This window comes from Calonectris borealis, chromosome 7 (assembly GCF_964195595.1).
Source record: "Calonectris borealis chromosome 7, bCalBor7.hap1.2, whole genome shotgun sequence".
NCBI classification, from domain to species: Eukaryota; Metazoa; Chordata; class Aves; order Procellariiformes; family Procellariidae; genus Calonectris; species Calonectris borealis.
In genome coordinates, this window is record NC_134318.1 from 32,846,065 (window position 1) to 32,865,050 (window position 18,986).

At 46.5% G+C, this 18,986-nt stretch overlaps 1 protein-coding gene across 3 annotated transcripts in view; it reads left to right on the forward strand.

Annotated features, from left to right (window-relative positions):
• Nucleotides 1-12,602: 12,602 nt before the first annotated feature.
• SMC3 (structural maintenance of chromosomes 3) overlaps nucleotides 12,603-18,986 on the forward strand; it is a 32,101-nt gene continuing 25,717 nt past the window's right edge. For all 3 annotated transcript variants that reach the window (XM_075155031.1, XM_075155030.1, XM_075155032.1), the window contains exons 1-3: nucleotides 12,603-12,832; nucleotides 17,022-17,097; nucleotides 18,645-18,683. In XM_075155031.1, coding sequence (XP_075011132.1) covers nucleotides 12,818-12,832; nucleotides 17,022-17,097; nucleotides 18,645-18,683 — 130 coding nt within the window. In that variant the 5' untranslated portion in view covers nucleotides 12,603-12,817. The remainder of the gene's footprint in view (nucleotides 12,833-17,021; nucleotides 17,098-18,644; nucleotides 18,684-18,986) is intronic.

Genomic DNA, 18,986 nt, shown 5'->3' on the forward strand with positions numbered 1-18,986 from the left:
CCCCTTCTGGGGGGATGACCGGCTTTGTTTCTCAAGGATGAGGAAGCTGAAACCCTCTGCAGAGCTGATGATGTTTGCCATGGGAACCTGCAGAGCAGGAGGCAGCGGGCTGAAGGGGTTAATGGAGGGACTGCTGGCCTGGGTAATTTGACCACAGCAGCTGGAAAAGATCACAGGCCAGGCGGAGGAGCCAGGTATTTAGCAGAGAGGGAAGGCAGCTGTTCTGGTTTTGGAGAGGGGCTCTGATCCTGGGCTTTAGCACAGTGTGTCGGTGGATAATGTTGGCAGGAGAAGACGCTGGGCTGGGATTCAGCAAGGATAGAAGGTCAGAGCCCTGCGGGAGTCTGAAAAGGGGTTGTTGTCATGCCTGGGCACAGCAGCCTGAGGTTGTCCTGTCCAGGGCACCGTTCCCCTCTGCTTGGCTGGTTCCAACCCACGTCTCCTCCCTGCAGGCTGAAGGAAGCCCCAGCATCCAGGGCAGAGCGGGGTGTAAATGCTGCCACCCAGAGGGATGTGCTCCCACGCTTGTGCTGGTGCCTGCTCCGCTGTTTCAGTGCTAATGTAAGACCTCTGCCCCCAGCTCAGCTCCTCCCTTGGCCAACTTGGCAGATCCCACCTTTCTGAGGGGACTTCACAGCCATCTGACTGCAGGGCTCTGGGGTGAGAGTACGTGCTCTCCTCCCTGGCCATGCTGCTCCCACGGGCAGGGAGGAGCTGAGGACCCAAGCGCCAATGTGCGAAGGTGAGTGTGACAAGTCAGGATGTTTACCTGAGAGATGGGATGTGTGAGTTTGAACCCGCATGGGCAGGGCAGGAACGCTGGTTCTCTGCTTCCAGACACCAGCACACAACAGCTACCTCTATCCTTAGGGAAAGGAACAGCTCTGACAGTGTTTTGTAGCTTGTGTGCTGAGCAAATTCACCAGATTAGGTAGGATGGAAGGCTTAGGGGGCTTTTATTGCCCAGATGGGCTTGGTTTGGGGTAGCTCACTCCTAGGGATGGAAGTTCAGATCAGGCAGGTGTACGGGTAATGTCAGAGCTGAAGGATGGGGGCTGACAGTGGTGGGGGCTGAACTGGCTGGTTCAATGTACCTGTGTCCATCTGCCAAATGAGCTTGGTAGAGGAGAAGGGATCTCAAAAACGAAGTTCTGATGGAAGGTAGAGACCTACGTAGCTGTAACAGCAAGGGGAAGTCTATAGCACAATGCTTTCAGACATCAGAAAATGCAAATGAGGGAAAGATGCCAGGAATGCTGTACCCTTAGGCAAAACTTTGATTAGAGCTTATCCCTTATGATACCTGAATCCAAAGAAGATGAGAGGAAATGTCACAGAAAAGGGGATTTTGCAGTTTCTGCTGCCCATGGAAGTGCTGGTTCAGGGCTGCCCTGGGATGTGAGCATCTCTCTCCATTACACTCCTGGACTCCTTATGTCATGCCAGGACATGGACTCGTGGACACTTATGTCCTGGACTCCTTGGTGTCACTCAGGAGCTGTTTCAGATCCTGGTGTGGGACTGAAGAGGGCTTGTGCCATGTAGCTTTCGGTCCCTTGCTTTTAGGCTTGCAAAGAGCAGTCATGTGAGTGCTGTTACTCAGCCCCTGTCTCTGCTTTGCACAGGCTGCCTTTCATTTCTGCCTCCAAGACAAACAAACTCTTCAAAAAAACTGCCACAAGAAATATATGTCTTTACATGGTTGCAAATCAGATTAGGAAGAGATCTGGGGTGGGGGTGGATGGGTGGGTGTTGTTCTTAGGTGTCCCTCTGTGTTCTTTTAGTCCATACATTTGCTGGTGTGATTTACAGCCTATGCTGGTTACAAAGGCTTCTCCTGCTTCTCTGATTAAAGGACTTTCCAAAAGGCAGAAATTACATCCTGACCAGTAAAACTCAGGTAAAATTCATCTGCTCCACGGGGCGTTTATACTGAGGTGCCCATCCCTGGGTGGGATGCCATCCCAACACAAGGTAGGTAGCTCTTCTTCGCTTCTTTTTTTCAGGAGACAAAGCGTGAATGAACAAGGTATTCTGCAGGCGTTTTTATTTGTATGATAAAAACAACACTTGCCTTGCCGGGAATTCCAAATGTGCCTGAAACATGGCAAAAGTAAGTGAGGCTCCAGGCATTGTGAATTTGACCCTCCATCTCCACTTTTCACGGCTTCATGCTAATTGGAGAGGAGACGCGCTGCCAGCTCACTCTCTGGGGAGAAAAAGGCAAGAACCAATTTGCAGACCCACATAAATATGGAAGTAGGATTTTTTTTTGGCGTGGGAGGTGTTACCAGTACCACACATTACGGTTCCTTGGCTTTATCACATCATAGGCTTTTACCGAGACATGAGTAAGTTCGCTAAATAAGGAATATGAAAATAGCTTGTGAAATAGGTTGAGTCATCAGAGAAAATCAAATTAAGTTCTGACACTAGGGCCTCAGTGGTAAAGTCCTACTTTGTTTTACCATTGCATTATAAACTATGGGGTCATTTTGATCTGTTTATTTCAGCTTCAAAATTCAAAGTACTCTGACATCTAAGTAAGGCTTACCAAATGGGTTCATTTTTCTATTAGCAGCGGTGCTGCATCCCTATGCATCCCGCCTGTGAACGCTTGCAGGGAATGTAAAGGTTACCAAGAGAAACGGCTTCTGTGGTTATAGCCGAAATGCTCAGCACTTCTTCCAGCTTTGTCTAGTTATAAAAGAGGATTTATGGCCCCTAGGTTTCCCTTTCAAGTACTAGCCTACCCCATGGAAGTCACTGGCTGTTATTTGTAGCCCCTGGGAATCCTAGCAGGACCTGTTGTGCTAGGAGCTGTATAAACACCAGAAAGCCAGTAACTCCAGATCAGGAGTGACTGTGGTAGATAGAAAGGGAGAAAGAAGCACAAAGCCCAAAGGGACAGCATTGCCCTAGGACTCTCACATTTCTGTCAGGGATTTTTTGCCTACGCCAGAATAGGACCCATGCTAGGGAGACCACAGGTGGAAAGCATCTCTAGGAGACAAGCATCCATGGGACCCATTGGGCGTGCTGTATGTGAGCAGAAGTGGCAAACACCTGTAGTGTAAACCCTACAGCTACGTGACACAGGGGTCCCTGCCCCAGCCCAGGCTCGCTGCGGTCACGACTAGGATTTCAGGACAGGCAGCACGTAAAGGTGTCTGCTCTGCTGTGACTGTTAGATGCTCCGAAATGACAGGCAAAGTGATAAAGACCTCAAACCCCTTTGGCATAACCGTTTTTCCAGACTTGGTTTTACTGAGCTGCTCCTGTTAGTAAAGTTACTCACATGAGTAAGGGTTCATCGGACGAGGCTTAAGTCTCCCAAGTGAAGTGATAATGTAGTTTTTCACGGGCTCCCTTTTTTTTGGGGGGTGGGTGTGTGAATAGTGGTTTATTTCTGTCACACAGATACTCCATTTCTGAGACTCCTTTGTAAAGCAGACAGCATTTGATAGTGAGTCATCTCTTGTTATTAAATTGCCTATACATTGCAAGCTGCCTCCAGGCCCTGATCCAAAGCCTATTGCCTTCAGTGGGGAGGACGGCCCCTGAACACAATGTGCTTCGGATCAGGCCCTGGATGAATCTTTACGTTAAATCTTTATTTTAAGAAACCGTTTGTTCTAATTGGAACTAAACTTGATGCTGCATTGAAATGGAATATGAGGTCTACAGGACTCAAACTGGAACAATGGATATATCCTCTCTGCTCTAATGCCTCCAATCATGTTAAGCCAAGTTAACTGGAAAATCAATTGACATGAATTCCAGCATGACCATTAACTGCCATCTGGCTGGGCCCTGAGAGGCTGGCCAAGAGGAAGCAGATTTCTAACAAGGATGGAGCAGAACTGTGCACGTTCATCTCCTAGAGATGCTTTCAACCCGCAGTCTCCCTAGCAATGTCCACGTTGCCTCGAGTAATTACTGTGGCTAACGGAGAGCCCGGGGGGTCAGGCAGTCTGGGATCGATTGTGGGCTCTGCCCTTGGCTTTCCAGGGCAAGCGATGCAGCTGCTCTGTGCACTCCTGCTGGCACAGTCACATTTGTCAAAAGCATAAAGGAAGTGAGTGAGACCTGGACTGACCGAGCTGACCAGATGATCCCTTGAGTATATAGAAAAGGATTGTAGCAGCAGAACTGTGTTTTCCGCAGCACAGCTCATTTCTCCTGCAGAGGATGTTTCTGCTCTGTCGGTACAAAGCAGAGCTTTGCTGATGTGGCTTTGCTCACACAAGAAGTATTTTGCTGCTAGAGTGGACCTGAATTTCTCTCTAGATGTTTCTTGCAGGCTTATCCGTATGTCTCTGCATCCTGCCTTACATCAGGGATAATGATATTGATCTCATTCTGAAAAAGGCATAAAGCTTCTTTCGAATGTTTGCAATGCACGTTAGACCCATGGACAAAGGCTACCCTAAGCACAACATCTCGTTACCGTGATGTATTTGTTGTACTGTGCTTGTGAGGCCATATGTTCCATATTACAAGAGAGAGTTTGTTGTTTGTTTTTTTTTTTTCCTTTTCCCCCCAGGATATAACATTTTATTTTTAAAAACAAAACCAATTGGGCAGCGCCTTCAGACAACCACCATGGGGTAGAGCAGCCGCTCTGCCAGGAAGCAGGTGATGGGAGCCCTGGGTGGGTGGCAAGAAATCTGTGTGCTACTGAGAGCTAAAGCATTGACATGGTTCAGTTTACTAAATCCAGCTGTGAAGAGCAGCTGGTTTTCTGGCAGTCAGCGTGACATACACGGGGAGATATGCTCGAGAGAATTGACCAGGGGCCACCGGTAGGGAGAAGGGGAGGGTATGTTGTTCCCTGTGCTACTAAGTGCTAAAGTGGCTCCTGGCAGTTCTGATTACCAAACCCAGCTGCGAGGAGCTTTTCTGGGTTTCTGGACTTGAATGTGACATCTGATGGGGATACACCTTGGCCATCTGCGTGGGGAGGAAGGGGGAAGCACAAGGCTTCTGCATAACCGGCTGCTGCCCTGCTCGATGCTCTGGCTTGTGGGGTCCTGGGGAAAGGTCATCGGGACGAGTGGAGGATGTCTGCAGACAGCAGGGGAGGCTGCCAAGAGGCTTCAGACAGTGTTCCCATCTCGGTTTCTCAGTTTCTTTTCCCATTTCCTTCTCTTCAGCCCCCCTCCAGGAGGGAGCTGAGGACACCGGGGGGAGACAGCAGGCCAGGGCAAGGGGAGATCACGTAGAACAAACAGCAAGACGCTTCACTGGAGGGCTGGAAAAGATAAAAAAGATGCCTGTTATCTTGACTGAACTGTGAAAAGCTGCACCGGTGAAGCCTGCCAGCTTGGGTGTGATAGGAGGATGTCCTGCGGCCCCTGGGCTCAGCCTGGGAAGAGCCTGAGAAATGCTGAGCGCTAATGCTGAGCGGGAGGGGGGTCCAAGATAATGCCTGGGGTAGTGATTTTAGTTTCCATGATAAAGCTGGAAGTTATCTTTGCTGTCCTTTGATCTTCAAAGGACAGGAGGAAATATCACACTTAGGGGAGGTCACCCGGTGTCAGGTGAAGTTGCTGCAGCTTGTGAAAGTTGGTCAGATGCCATAAGGCCAGCAGCTCACCTGCCTTAGTGTGAAAATGCCTCGCAGAAAGGAGTCTGCCTTTTCCTGAGGCTGGTTTTGGTGCCCCAGTTAGAAAATCACATTTGTTTGTGGATCCGGAGGCTGCAGACGGATGGCTCAAAGTGGGAGTAAAATCCAGGCAATGTGATTCTGATGTGATTTGTCAGTTTGGATGTGTATTACTTTGTTGGATGGATGTGGTCAGCCAAAAACATGATTTTTGTTCTAATCTAATTACAAATTTACCGCAGCCACCTCCTTGCAGGGTGCTAGTGTGGAGCAGAGGCAGGAGGAAAGGGATTTTTCGGTATTTCAGGATGCTCTGTGGAAGTCAGATGTCCAGTCTGGCATCTCTGTCAATGTAATTTTTTTTGTACCGGCCACAAAGACTGAAAAAGCTGCCCTGAAACGAGGCAGCCTGGGTCGCAGACCCACGCGAGCTGTCTCTGCCCTTTGCCCCGCAGCCTGGCTCACCACGCACGCTGAGCGCAGACATTCAGCCACTTCTCTGCATCCACCCGCCAACTCCCCCAGGGAGTCTCTGTGGCTCTCGGTTAGTCTGTGTCCCGGCACTGCTGGGAACGGGTTGCAAAATATCCCTTTGGTCAATGATATCATCTAACCAGCAACACCTCCGGGGCTGGGACAGGCACCGCCGCTTCCCCTCGGTCCCTCACCCACTCCTTCATACAGCAAATAATCGGTTTTTCTGCGGACACAGCTTCAGAGCAAGCCGCCAGTCCCGCAGATGGGATGCGTATATTTATGTGTGCGTGGCTCTCTTACTGTCAAGATCGCATTTACTGCTCGCTTGAACATGAGGAGATTCTTTGGAAGTAAAATTGACTGTTGTTAATTCACCTCCTGATCTCCCAGGCTCGCGCTGCTGTCTGAGCTGGCGATCTTTCACCTGGCGTTTGGGATTAGGCAGGTCTTCAGGGATCACCCTGGCTTATGATTTATTTTGATGAGAACCAGTTGATCCTGTCCTCCCAGGGCTGACCCTGAGCCCTGCTGGTGGATGCCCCCCCCCCGGGAATGTCATGCAGCTCCCCAAAAGCAGCCACCCCCCTGCCCTGATGCCGGTGAGCTGGTGCCGACCCAGCCCCGCTCCAGGGCAGCCCCCACCGAAGCCAAGGGGTGCTATGGGCTACCACCCTTGCTGCTGGGGCAGCCACCAGGGGCAATGGCTCTGCAGGGTGCAGCGTCCCCGATTCGCTTCTCCTTCACACCTGACCCACCCGAAAACAGGTCTGGGGGTGCATCTGGGGGTGCCCTCCAGCACAGCCGACCCCATAAAGAGGCCACTGCGGGACTCTTCCCTTGTCTGGGGATTAAAAAAAGGAAAAAACACAGAGCAATATTTTCTTTCACAAAATTTCCAAAGGCAACAAAGCTCTTTGTTGCATCAGAGCAAAGAAAAACATAGATGGATTCCACCCTTCGGCAGGATGCGGCCCCTCTCGCCCCGCAGTGGGAGCCGGCCCGGCCCGCGCCCCCTGCCGGCAGAGCTCCCGGCACGGCCCCGCCGCGGCACCCGGGGGTGTAATTCGTTTCGTGTGTGTTGAGATGGCTTGCTTTATAAAATTAGTAAACTAAGTGAAATTAATTCAACCACAACCACATTTTATTCATAGAAAGGCTCGGCTGAAAGACAATGAGCAGAACAACTGCTTTCCCTTAATAAACCTGTAGCAGATTCATTCATAATAAAATACATCTTTTTTAAAAGGGACCTTTTTCTCTTGTTTATTTTACGCTGTTGTTTTACCCTGCCACTCTCTTCTTGACAAGCGTGTTAGCTTTCTTAGAATGTTTTTGGATTAATGGGTTTATGGGTGAATACTTAACAGTCAACAATAATTATTTACTTTTACACATTCAAAGGAACATAAAGATCAAGAGAAACTTCTTTTTTTATTTTTAAAAAGAAACTGCCTGCCTGTTTTGAGTTGTTTAAAGTGAATGGAAACAGAGTCGGAAAAGAAAAAGCAAAAAAAGACTCCGGTGCTCTTCGTGGTCGGCAGAGCACCCCCCGTGAGGAAATAACGGGAGAGCTCGGCAGGTCTCCTGGGGCCTGGCAGGACGGCTGCCCTTCCACCTCCAGCAGCTTATAAAATGCACGGCAGCCGCCTCGCGGAGAAGAGCTAATGATCTGCACGTGGTGCCGGGCAGCGGAGGCATTCGGCCACCCGCTGCCCGGCTGCCTCCCGGGGCTGGGCTGGCAGGAGCGACTGAGCAGCTACGGCTCTGCTCTCCTCCTCTGAAAGGAGCTTAGGGCAGCAGCACCGGATCGCTCCCAAATCACAGCAACAAGTGCCGTTATCACCACTGGTTGCAATTTTGCACTTTGTATATAGGTACATAGATGCCTTATGGCATATCACCCCTGGCACCCCTCGGGGGCCGCTGCGGGCAGGGAAACAGGGGTGTCCGCTGCCTGCCACAACATCAGCACGAGACAAAAAAGAGCAAGAAAAGGGTCTGCGGGTGGTGGGAATGGGTGTCCATCATTGCAACACAGATATCACTGACTAATGCTGTGCAGCCAGCATCTGAACCTGTAATTACATCCACCCCTTATCAAACAGAGCTTTTTAAGGGTCTTGCAGGCCTAGGGCTTCCTCTTTGAAGTTTTTTGACAGGCAGTTGCCCACTGACAAAGATAGAGGCATTTCTGCAAGTTTTGGTGGGGGGCTCTTGCATTGCAAGGCACAGGGGCGACTACAGGGCTTGAGAGCAAAAGAGCTCGGTAACTTTGCTCAAGAGATAGGTTTCCTTTCCAAGAAAATGTTACGTGTGGATGAATTGCATGTTTTTCAGAATAAGTGCTCCTTATTCCTCAAAAGCCTGGTGGGTTGAGAGCACTGAGACGGATGTGCATGCCCAGCTCTGTCGAGAAAGGGCTGGTTTCTCTCACTTCACCTGCTAGAACCTCCACTGAATTCAAAGGCGAGAGAAAGATGCGCTATGGCCTTGCTGCCTTAGGATTCATGCTCGACCTGGGTAGTTCAGGAGGAGAGGTGTTCTTGGCTGTCCCACAGTTACCCTGCTCGACCTTGGGCAAGATACTTTCTCACTGTCTTTGTTTCGCAAGCTGAAATGATACTATCAGAATATCTGGTCGTGTGTTGAGAGTGCCATTAAACACTGGTTTCTGCAGGGTCTAACCAAAGCCCAGGTCCTGGGTTTGCTCCTGAGATTCTGCTGGGACACCAACACGAAGGAGAAGTGCCCCCAGCAGCACTCTGCCTCCCCTGCCACTTGCTACGACTTCAAGTGATGAAGTACGAGCAATTGATGTTGTGATGAGCCTACAGATTTCTGCAGTCATTTAAAAATGGCAGTAAATACCTCAGTGATTGCAGCCATTCATGAATGAAAGCAATCTAAACACATGTTGGTTCACAACTGAAAGTGGTAATAGAAGAGGTTAATAATACACGTAAAATGCTTTTTTTCCCCCACAATAGTTTAACATGTTTTTTTCTGAGAGAAATTTTACGGAGAAGAGAAAAAAAAATACTACAGACTTGAAATCCCATCTATATATTCCCGTTAAGCTTCATGAAAGAAACACCTGATGTATTTTTATGCCGATGAAGCCTAGATGAATTAAAGCAGTGTTCCCACTTTCTCCTTTCTAATGCTACCGTTTCATTCTAGCATATTTATAGAAGAACACTACTTTTAAAACAGGGCCATAGAAAAAAGCTCTGCAGCACCTACTGAAGCGAGGTGAACTCCACATGTAGCAAGCACTGATTATATGTTTGCAGGTTCTGAATAAAGTGTGCTCTTTTACTAGCTGCCAGCTTTCTGCACTCCTACAGCCACGGCAGCTTGACAGAATAAAAATGACACACATCGCCCTTGGGTTGGGTGCATATTTTCAGTAGGGACTGCAAAACCAGAAGAATAATGAAAAATATAACATCTACCCCACCCCACCCCTCCACTCCCTTAAATACAAATCTCTAAAAGCTATGTGACAAAACCTGTATGCAGGGGCCTACAGATGTATTTGAAACACACTTTGAACTAGGCAATCATTTGCTACATAATCCTGAATGAATACAGTTGCTATTTTTGCAAGCACGTCACGCTGGTGGGAGTGTTTGTTGATGAAATATCAGTGAGATATGGTTTTATTCCTATGAATAAATATAACCTGGTGTCTGTGCACATCTGCAGACATACGTAAGTCATCTCCAAATTGCAGGAGTATGCTGTATATCTTAAGTCCTCAAGAGGGAATGAACACCTGGGGATAAAAAGGATCCTGGGTCCTTATTTGTGCCTGTTCATAATACAGAGGGTGATGCACTTCTTGGTGCACCACAACAGCAAGCTGCCTGGGGCACCAGCCATGGACCAGCAAGTTGTGGGATCTCGGCTCTTAGAGCTTCGACTCAAGCCAGGGTTTTCAAGAGGACTTGGTGCATCCAGGCACAATAACGTCAGTGCAGCAGCCAAGAGAAAAGGCAAAATTTTCCTCAGGTGATTGCCACCTTGGTGACTCTGAACCCCCTCTTCAGGGGAGGAAGATTAAATCCTTGCTCTGGGAGTCTATGATTAAGTGAAAATAAGTTTCTGAACTACAAATGAAAGCTCGAAAACATGACTCAAGGCATCCTGTACCTCTAAAAGCAAAAGACAAAGAGGAATGAATTTTAAAACCTGTCAATTTAAAAATGTTTCTATACCTATTACTGCCCTGAGAAACAGGGATGAGTAACACAGCGTGGTCCTTCTACCCTTGGTCGGAGAAGGCTGTTAGTGAGGAGGTATCCCAGCTGCTTGTTGCGACAAAACCTTCGCTGATGTGTTTCAGCAGAGGTCAGACTGCACTGCCTGCTGTGCAGTGCCAATGGAGTTTCAAATGCATAAAACATATTGCTGTTTTCTCCCGCCTGAGTGTTTCAGGGGGTGATGTGGAAAATTACAAGTTTATCTGGAGTGTCTAAATCTGTGCAATTTATTTACATGCAAATATTAACACAAAAATGGATGTAAATAATTCTTATAACCCGGTATAGGATTGATTGAGTGTATTGTGAGGAAAACTGGGGAATTCGACTTCCTTTTCCTTCTAAACTCTCTTCTCCCCCCTGCCAGTGAGTCCCCTTGGATGGGCCAGGCAGCTGGGACTCGAAGTACTGGCATCTGTAATTCACTTCACCCTGGAAAAAGTGAAGAGTAAATTCCATTAAACAAACCAATCCCAGAAAGAAGTTGTAAGACTCATTTAAGCATTTAGAATTCCCCAAAATCCTAAAATGAAAGGAATTTTGAAAATGCAAATGGAGAAAATATTTTTCCCCCAGGTACCATTGAACTGAGCTATTTAAAAGTAAAGGCAGAACAGTAAGGCAGGACATTTTAATTCTGAATTTGTTTGTGGAGCAATCATTAAACGCTTTAGTTTTTTAAGCACTGTGTTTTCTGAAGAAACAATGAACCATTTCTTTAAAGGTGCAGGTGGAATCTGTTACAATAGCCTCCTGATGGGCCTTTAGTAAAACCATTTCATTACATGGCAGTTAAGAATGGTTGGGACTGGGGAGATTTTCCTGTTAAGCAAGGAAAGTAATTCATCCACCTATTATTCCAGGAGAGGCAGGAAGTCGACCGTTCTGTTTAAATCTAGTTTTTATTAGTGTTAGGAGGATCAGTACAGTAATTCTATCCCATGTATAGAAATGTTGGCTACAGCTGTATTTTTGAAGGAGTACTGTCAAATTGAAAATTGCGTTTTCTCTGAGACGTCCTGCCCCTACTGTTGTCACAATAACACCTGAAATTACTGTAACTGAAAGAGATTAGAAGAAAATTAATGTTTCTCTTCCTTCGTTTTGCTTATTTTGTGTGTTTGACAGCTCCTTTGGGGAGCTGAATAGTGGCTCTCCAGGAGATAAAGGAGTGGGTACAGACTCAAGCTAATCTTTCTGTTTTCCTGAGACCATTTCGCACCATTCCTCTTACTCGGCTCACCCTGGGCACGTACTTGGCTTTGCCCAGGCTTTTCGCGGCGGACACAGAGCTCGGCTCTCAGAGGCACCGAGGCCTGCCAGGGCGCCTGGGCCCCGCGCCGCGGCACCTCGCACCTGGAGGCTGCTCGGCCCTGTCCAGCGCGACTTCATGTTGCCTCGCTGGAGGGACTGGAGTCGGCATAGCGGAAACAAAGAGCAAAACCAGATGTAAATAAGCTAAAAACTGGAGAAGGGACTGAAATCCACACCTCACGGCCCTACGCTCCCAGCCCTGCGCAGCCACTGGGGCAGGCCGGGAGCCTCTGGCCTGGTGGGGTGGGCGAGGAGGCACACTGGGGGTGAGGGGGCATGCTGGGGCCCAGCCGCAGGGACTAACGCTGCTAATTCCTCTTTTTTTAATCGATTTATTTTTTTTAAGATCCTCAAATAAGAGTCAGGATTTAAGATCAAGGTTTTATTAAGGTTTTATTTTGCATTCTGGGTGAGCACTTTTACTGCCCCTCCACCTCGGGAGAGGACAGGGCACGGTGTACAGCGCGTTTCTCCCTGGCGTCAAACCTCCGCCGTGTCCCTTGTCCCTTGTCCCGGCCCCCGGCCCCCGGCCCCCGGCCCCCGGCCCCCGGCCCCCGGCCCCCGGCCCCCGGCCCCCGGCCCCCGGCCCCCGGCCCCCGGCCCCCGGCCGGGCAGCGCCCCCTGCAGGCGAGCGGCGCCGCGCCCCCTCCCGCCCCGCCACTTTCCCCCGCTGGGCTCACACTTGCCTTTGGCGCCCAACCCGCCCCTCAGGGGGAGAAACCACTTTTCCCAACTCCCTGGGGGGACCGCTACTGCGAGGGGAAGCAGTACCACCCGCCTTCTCCGCCTCAGAGCACCTTCAAAAAGGCCAGTGAGGCAATTTAAAAGCTGAAAGAAAGGGACTCCCTACTGTCCCTTGAGGTGTCCCTTCTCCGGCGGAACAGGGCGCGTTCTCTGCTCCGCACCTCCCCCTCCACCGCGTGCTGAATGGTTGGCGCCGGGTCGGGATGGGGAGGCTCCGCCGCCATTTTGTTTGCGTGAGGGGTGAGCGGGGCGCTGCGCTGGGAGGTCTGGGGAGTCTGAAGGGGCGGGAGGAGTCGGCGGCGGAGACCCGGGGGTCACGCCGAGAATTCGTGCCGGGAAGAGACGGTGAGGGCGGGCTGAGCGACGGCAGGAGGCACCGGGGCGGGCGCCTCCCCCATCCTTGGCAGACATGTACATCAAGCAGGTAAGCTGGCGGGGTCCAAGCCGCCCACCTTGTGCGGTGCGGCCTGGGCCTGCTCTGCCCTGTCCCGGCGCTGGGGGGGTCTTCAACCTCTGGGCGAGCGGCAGACCCAGGTCCCGGCTCGCAGCAAGAGGCCCGCTGGCTGGTGGCGGGTCCGAAGGCCTTTGCTTGGTTCGCCCCTGTCCCGGGGGGGAGACCGCGGCCCTTGCTGGGGGTGGGGGGGCGTCCCCGACCCAGCCGCGGAGCAAGTCAGCCGTGTAGGCTGGCGGGTGCCTTTTCTCTCCCGGTTCCCGCGGCTGATTTCATTCATTGCAGGTGTGAAGTGGCGTTGGGGGGAGGCCCTCTTGGGCCCGGGACTTGTTCGCGGGTTCTGTGGGGTTTTGGACGGGGCGGCCCTGGTGGTCCGGCCCTCCAGGCGACGGCCGACCCAACGCCGGGAGGCTTGTACCCACGGGGTGCTCGTACACAAACAAGGGGCTGTCCTGAGCTGTCGGGCAGCGGCTTTCAGCTGTTAAAGTTGTGGGTTCTCTTCTTTTTTACTTTTTTTTTAAATCTGCATGTGGTTTCAGTGGGGAAATGTGACTGTATTTGGGGTTTCAATTCAAACTGGTTCTGTCTGCCCCTTCCCCCGGGAGAAACAACAGTTACTGTTTGTATTGGGGTGATGCCTTCGGCCCCCGGGCATGGACCATTTAACCTATTGTACTTCATCCTTGACAAGCAATGTGCAGCTAACGTTCAGTTAAAAAGAAGGGCCTTGTATGGACCTTTTCCAAACAGTTTTTAAGATTGAGGCGATCATTAATGTTACTTCTATAGTATATCCCTGCAATCGTATTGCATAGTATATTGCACAGAATGGTTGAATTTTTATGGCTGCTTTCGTACCATTGTCTCTGCATGTTCATACAAAGCCTGCTAGCATTCTCATTTCTCATGAACTCAAAATTTATCTGGCTTTCTGACACCCTGCGGGTATCTTTATTAAGAAGAATACTTTATCATGCTTAAAAGTGCATATTCTACATAGAAATCAGGTTTTCATCAGCTGTTTGGCTGACTAGGGAGCGTTTCAAATGCCTTTTGATCATGTTTTAGTAAATCACTCTATCATTGTAGGTGCGCATATTGCTTTAAAGTCTTTGGATAAGAATTCTTGTTTTCCGAATTTGAATTGCACAGAAGTAAACAGCAGTGAACATCTATAGAATCAGAGTAACAAGTCCAAATAAGTCAGAACAGGGGAAATGAGTTTCATCTGGGAAAAAAGTAATTTAGGTGGTCAATAACCAATACTGTTCTAGGAGCTATAGAAGAGAGCATAACAAGGTGTGAACATGAGAATAAAACGGATGAGGGTGAATTTGGTTCCACCAATATCCCTTATTTTGTTGCTTCCCAGAAAGCGTTCCTGGAGTTTGAAGATTAAAATTATTTAAGTCTTAATCTGGGGTATATAAGGAAATAAAGAAGTTACGATGTTTCAGATTATGTAGGATGGATGAAGTGAGAAGCCATCTAGGAAAAAACTTTGGGGGGGGGGAAATGGTGTTCACAGTCTCCCTGTATTATACTCTTGTGGTGCCTGAGTATGTGGGTTGTAAAATTTTGTGCTTCTATAGTAATATCCAAGAAATAACGATTCGTTGTTTTTAGCTTTTTGTAGAGGTTTTCAGGTTCTTTTGAGAATAAAGTAGATGAACTATTACAATCTGTATGTTTTTAGATTGTTACAGGTAAACTGTAAAACTGCTAGAGAGCAAATTTTTTGCCCATTCTTTTCACTTTTTTTTCTTGAAATCGGGTGAATTGGGAAGCAGCATGTTTGCCAAATGTTGTTGGTTTTTTGTTTTGGTTTTTATTTTTTAATTCTTATTTATTTTTCAAAATCAGAACGAGTTGAACATAGTTGCTGTGGCCTAGAGTTGGTGGCAAGACCCAAATAAGATTTGCTGTTCCTCTTTTTCCTTTGAAAGCCACTGGTATTGAGGCAGAGCTTGCTATTAATGCGGAGGTCTCCATCTGGCAAGAGGAGGCAGACCAGGGGAGGTGGGGATCTGTGTTCACAGCCACAGTGACTGACTAGGTAGTCTTCAGTTAATACATTGTCTTAAACTTTGCTTTCTGTAGTTTGGTCCATTACATTCTGAAATCCCTAATTACTTCCAATACAGTTGCTTTGGATTTAGATCTGAATACAGTGCAGGTACTTCATGGGAACTGTATCTTGCCCGAGGAAAGGGAGCATAGACAGTTGCAATTCCAAAAAGGTTTAGAGGGGGAAGTGGCAGACTATTCCTTTTCCAAAATAGCTGCTGTTGCTTAGATCTGATGTTTGATGGTCAAGGATTAGGAACTTTCTGTCTACCCATATTTTTAGCTTTAGATTCCAGTAATGAAATAATTTTGCAAAGAGGATTTGACACGGAAGATGTGGTGCCTGGGAAGAGCATGACTCTGTGATTTCTGATTGAAAGTTAGTTAATGCCATTTAAGTTTTATTTCATTTCAATTTTTATAAACTTGAGTGCTTGATTTCCTGTCTGGCATGGTGTTTTCATTCAGTTTTGGTGAGACGGTTTTAATCCACTAGTATAAACGGGTGGCAAGACGAGTTTTCTGTGATAATCCTTGATAATGGGCTGTCACATAGTGGGAGAAAGACTTAAGACCGAAGTTTGCATGAATAAATCAAGGCACTTCCTTCTCCCAGTCTTTTGTCTAGTAAATTTTATGGGCAGGATTTTTTCCCCACCGTTTGCGTAGCGTGCTACCAGAATATTACGGAATATGAATGTGGTTCTGAAGGGAACTGTTTATTGAGTTGCTCCAGTGGACAATTAATGTAGGCTTTTGTAGTGGGGGGAAAAGGCTTGCTTTAATGTTTACAGTACTACTTTTAGACTTTTTGCTGAAGTTTTGTATGTGCTTCTCAGATACCAAGTATTATGTTTATCTTCTGGAACATGGGCTATTTTAATACTTGAAGATGTGAGAGAAGGGATGACCATGTTCAGAAAAATAGAAAATGGTGATGGGACCATAGACATTACAAAACAAAGTCTAAATAATTTCACATTCTAAACTTAAGCAGTAATAATATTGAGAAATATCTTGTAAGATGTTTTGCTGTCTTCCTAACAAGTAATTCTTAGTTTATGATAGCTATCATGGTGAAACATTGGCATTATTTTAACAATATCTTGCTGCTTCTGGGGAAGAGGTGGGCAAAGGACGTAACAATTAAATGTCGATTCTAGTCCTTTTGTAAGCATTCTTGCTGAAAGATCTGCAAACATCAAAACTTTTCAGGTGGCTGCTGTCTTTCTGATGTCTTACTGAGCAGAGCAAAGCTGCTGTATAGTCTTTCAGCACAGCTTTAATGTTTGGAAAAGGTTGCTTAATGCTGGAATATGCATGCTGGAAGTTGGATCAATTTTGCTGCTGTGCAGAACCGCTGAAGTACTGGGATATTGTCACTCTGTACCTTGTATGTTACATGGCCTGGCAAACCTCAAATCACTACTGAAAATGAGTAGTTGAAATTTGACATGCTGCTTCTAGATGACCATTTGGTGTGTGGCTCCTGAAGTTAATTGTGTAGGTTTGTATTTTGTCTATTTAGGAAGTGAATTCACTAGCACCAAGATAGCTTGCTTTTTTACTTTTCCCTCTAGGTTGCACAGTAAAACAAAGTAAGACTGTATTGCATGTAAAACAGGTAGTGTCTGGTATAGTTTTTGCAGTCTGCAATTGCTCTGCTTGGAGAATTTGCAAGTAGAATTTGTATGCTGTATGTGGATTGCATTATAAAAATTAAATATAAATCTGGCTGTACTAGGATAAGCGCTTGTTATATTGGGGGTTTCTTTCCTGAATGTAATATTTGATGCAAATGTATCTTTTTGTGTAGTTCGTTACAAAAAGACTCTTGGAACTCTCTTGTTCATTGTGCTTTGATCTAAATAAGTACCAGCATCTCTTGTGATGTGGGGAGAAAAATCTGTCCCTAAAGTGAGGTTTAAGAGGCAAGTTCTACGAGGTAAGTTGCTGATCTTGAGCTGGAAAGTTGAAGAGTGTGCGGGAAGGGCGGGGGAAATCAAGTCTATTATAATTGATGTAAATATTCTGTAAAACATTATAGTTAAAGAACAGAGAGCACTTTGTTAAAATAACTCACTCTTCTTATTAGGTAATCATTCAGGGCTTTCGAAGCTACAGGGACCAAACCATTGTGGACCCATTCAGCTCAAAACACAATGTCATTGGTGAGTTCTGATACTTGTCTTTTAACACTAACTAGAGTTGCACTGTTATTTCAGATGATGTTTACATTGAAGTCCTTTATAGTTTTTAATATTCTGCCTACATTTGATGACTGTATTTTCTGTTTCAGAAACTTCTTTACAGTTGTCTTAACATGTCACAAGGCGTATTCCACTTACAGCAAAGTAATGCTAGCATTCAATTTTACTGTGACAATAGTATGTCTGAGTCTTCAGAAATTGAGTGAGGTCTGTAAAGTTCTTCATAGGTGCAGATCTCTGTATCAGCCAGACCCCTTTAAAGGCTGTCCTTGCAGGAACAGCAGCAGAGAATTTGTATGGGATTCTTTTTTGTTGTTGTTGTTGTTTGCATTTTTGATAAGTAAGCACACTAGCTACTATAAACTGCTGCAGAGAAGAAGATCCTCTTTCTTCTAGTTATGGAGGAATGAATTTCTGGAATGTGGACTGTCAAGAAGTATAATACAAGTTTCAAAGTGTAGTTTCATAAATAACATCTAATCTAACAGCATGTTGTTGTCCACCATTCTCACGCCTCTTCCTATTTTTGCCCATGGATGCCTGGTCCTGCCTTTTCATTTGCATTGATTTTAGTGATTTTGCAGCAACTTTGAGACTGCTGATCCAACAGAAAACAGTCAGTTTTGGGCATAAAAACTTAGTAGCCAGGATTTACTCTTGAGACTGGAAAAAACATGGATATGACCTGAATAGCGTGTCCTATTATATAATGTTACTTTAGTGGGAGCTAAAACTTTATCCAGGTATTGGTGTTTTTAAAAGGGGTGGATGAAATCTGGCTTCACTATTTTTTGCCTTTTTAAAGACTTCATAGCAATCCCAAGTAGTTTTGGGGATGAGGTGAATCTGGAGGGCATGTAGGCAGGAAGGGATGAAAAGCCTGGGATGGTCATTGCTGCTGGAAGGCAAGCAGTTTTGAAATTTTGATCTTAAAGATAAGACACTGAGCCTTGCTGAAACACATCAGAGTGAGCACTGAGATTACTGTATTTTAGCGTAGTGCAGTGTTCTTATACCTTTATTTTTTAAATAGATATAGTACATCTTCCAGTCTTTTTAAAACAAAACATTGCTGAATTAGCAAGTGGAATATTAAGAAGTTCATGCTCTACCTGAAGTTCATACCATCAACCTGAATGTACAGGCAAGTGATTTCCTTTGGTTAAATATAAAAAATTGATGCTGGGACCAGAAGAATTGGATTTAGGTCTACTGTTTTTATCCCACCAGGAGATCAGTATTAAAAGGATGGGAATAAATAGGATTGGTTTAACTATTCTCATTGTGGAATAGTATTGGAGTTCGTAAGTCATTGTAATGTATTTGAGTGGGGAAAGGACTGCTCTCTTGTTCTCAGACAATGACTAAGTGATTCACCTACTAAGTTTGCCTCATCCCCTTGAGATTTTTTTTGGCTCTGTTCTTGAATATTTATATGCAAAATTTAATGTACATTGCAATGTTAACTCACATCAACTTGAGGTTATACTCTGTGTTTTAATTTTCAGTGGGAAGAAATGGATCTGGAAAAAGCAACTTTTTTTATGGTAAGCAATGGATTTCTTAATATAATAGCATGGGGATGCTGATGATACCAGGTTTCTTTGTTTTTGCCAGAAGTTGATTTACCAAATGTTCCTCCTCAACAAGGAGTGGCAGATTGGTCATTACTTGATAATGATGAAAGGCAGATCTCAATGTTTAATATGTACCTTCAAGTTTTTCCCCAGTATTTGGCTTCTCTTACTAAGGGCCTTCTAAGATTTTTAAATGGCAAAAAAGTATTTACAGGGGGAAACTGATTCTAGAAGTTCTAAAAGTCACCCACCTTGAAAGCTGATTGTGGTATT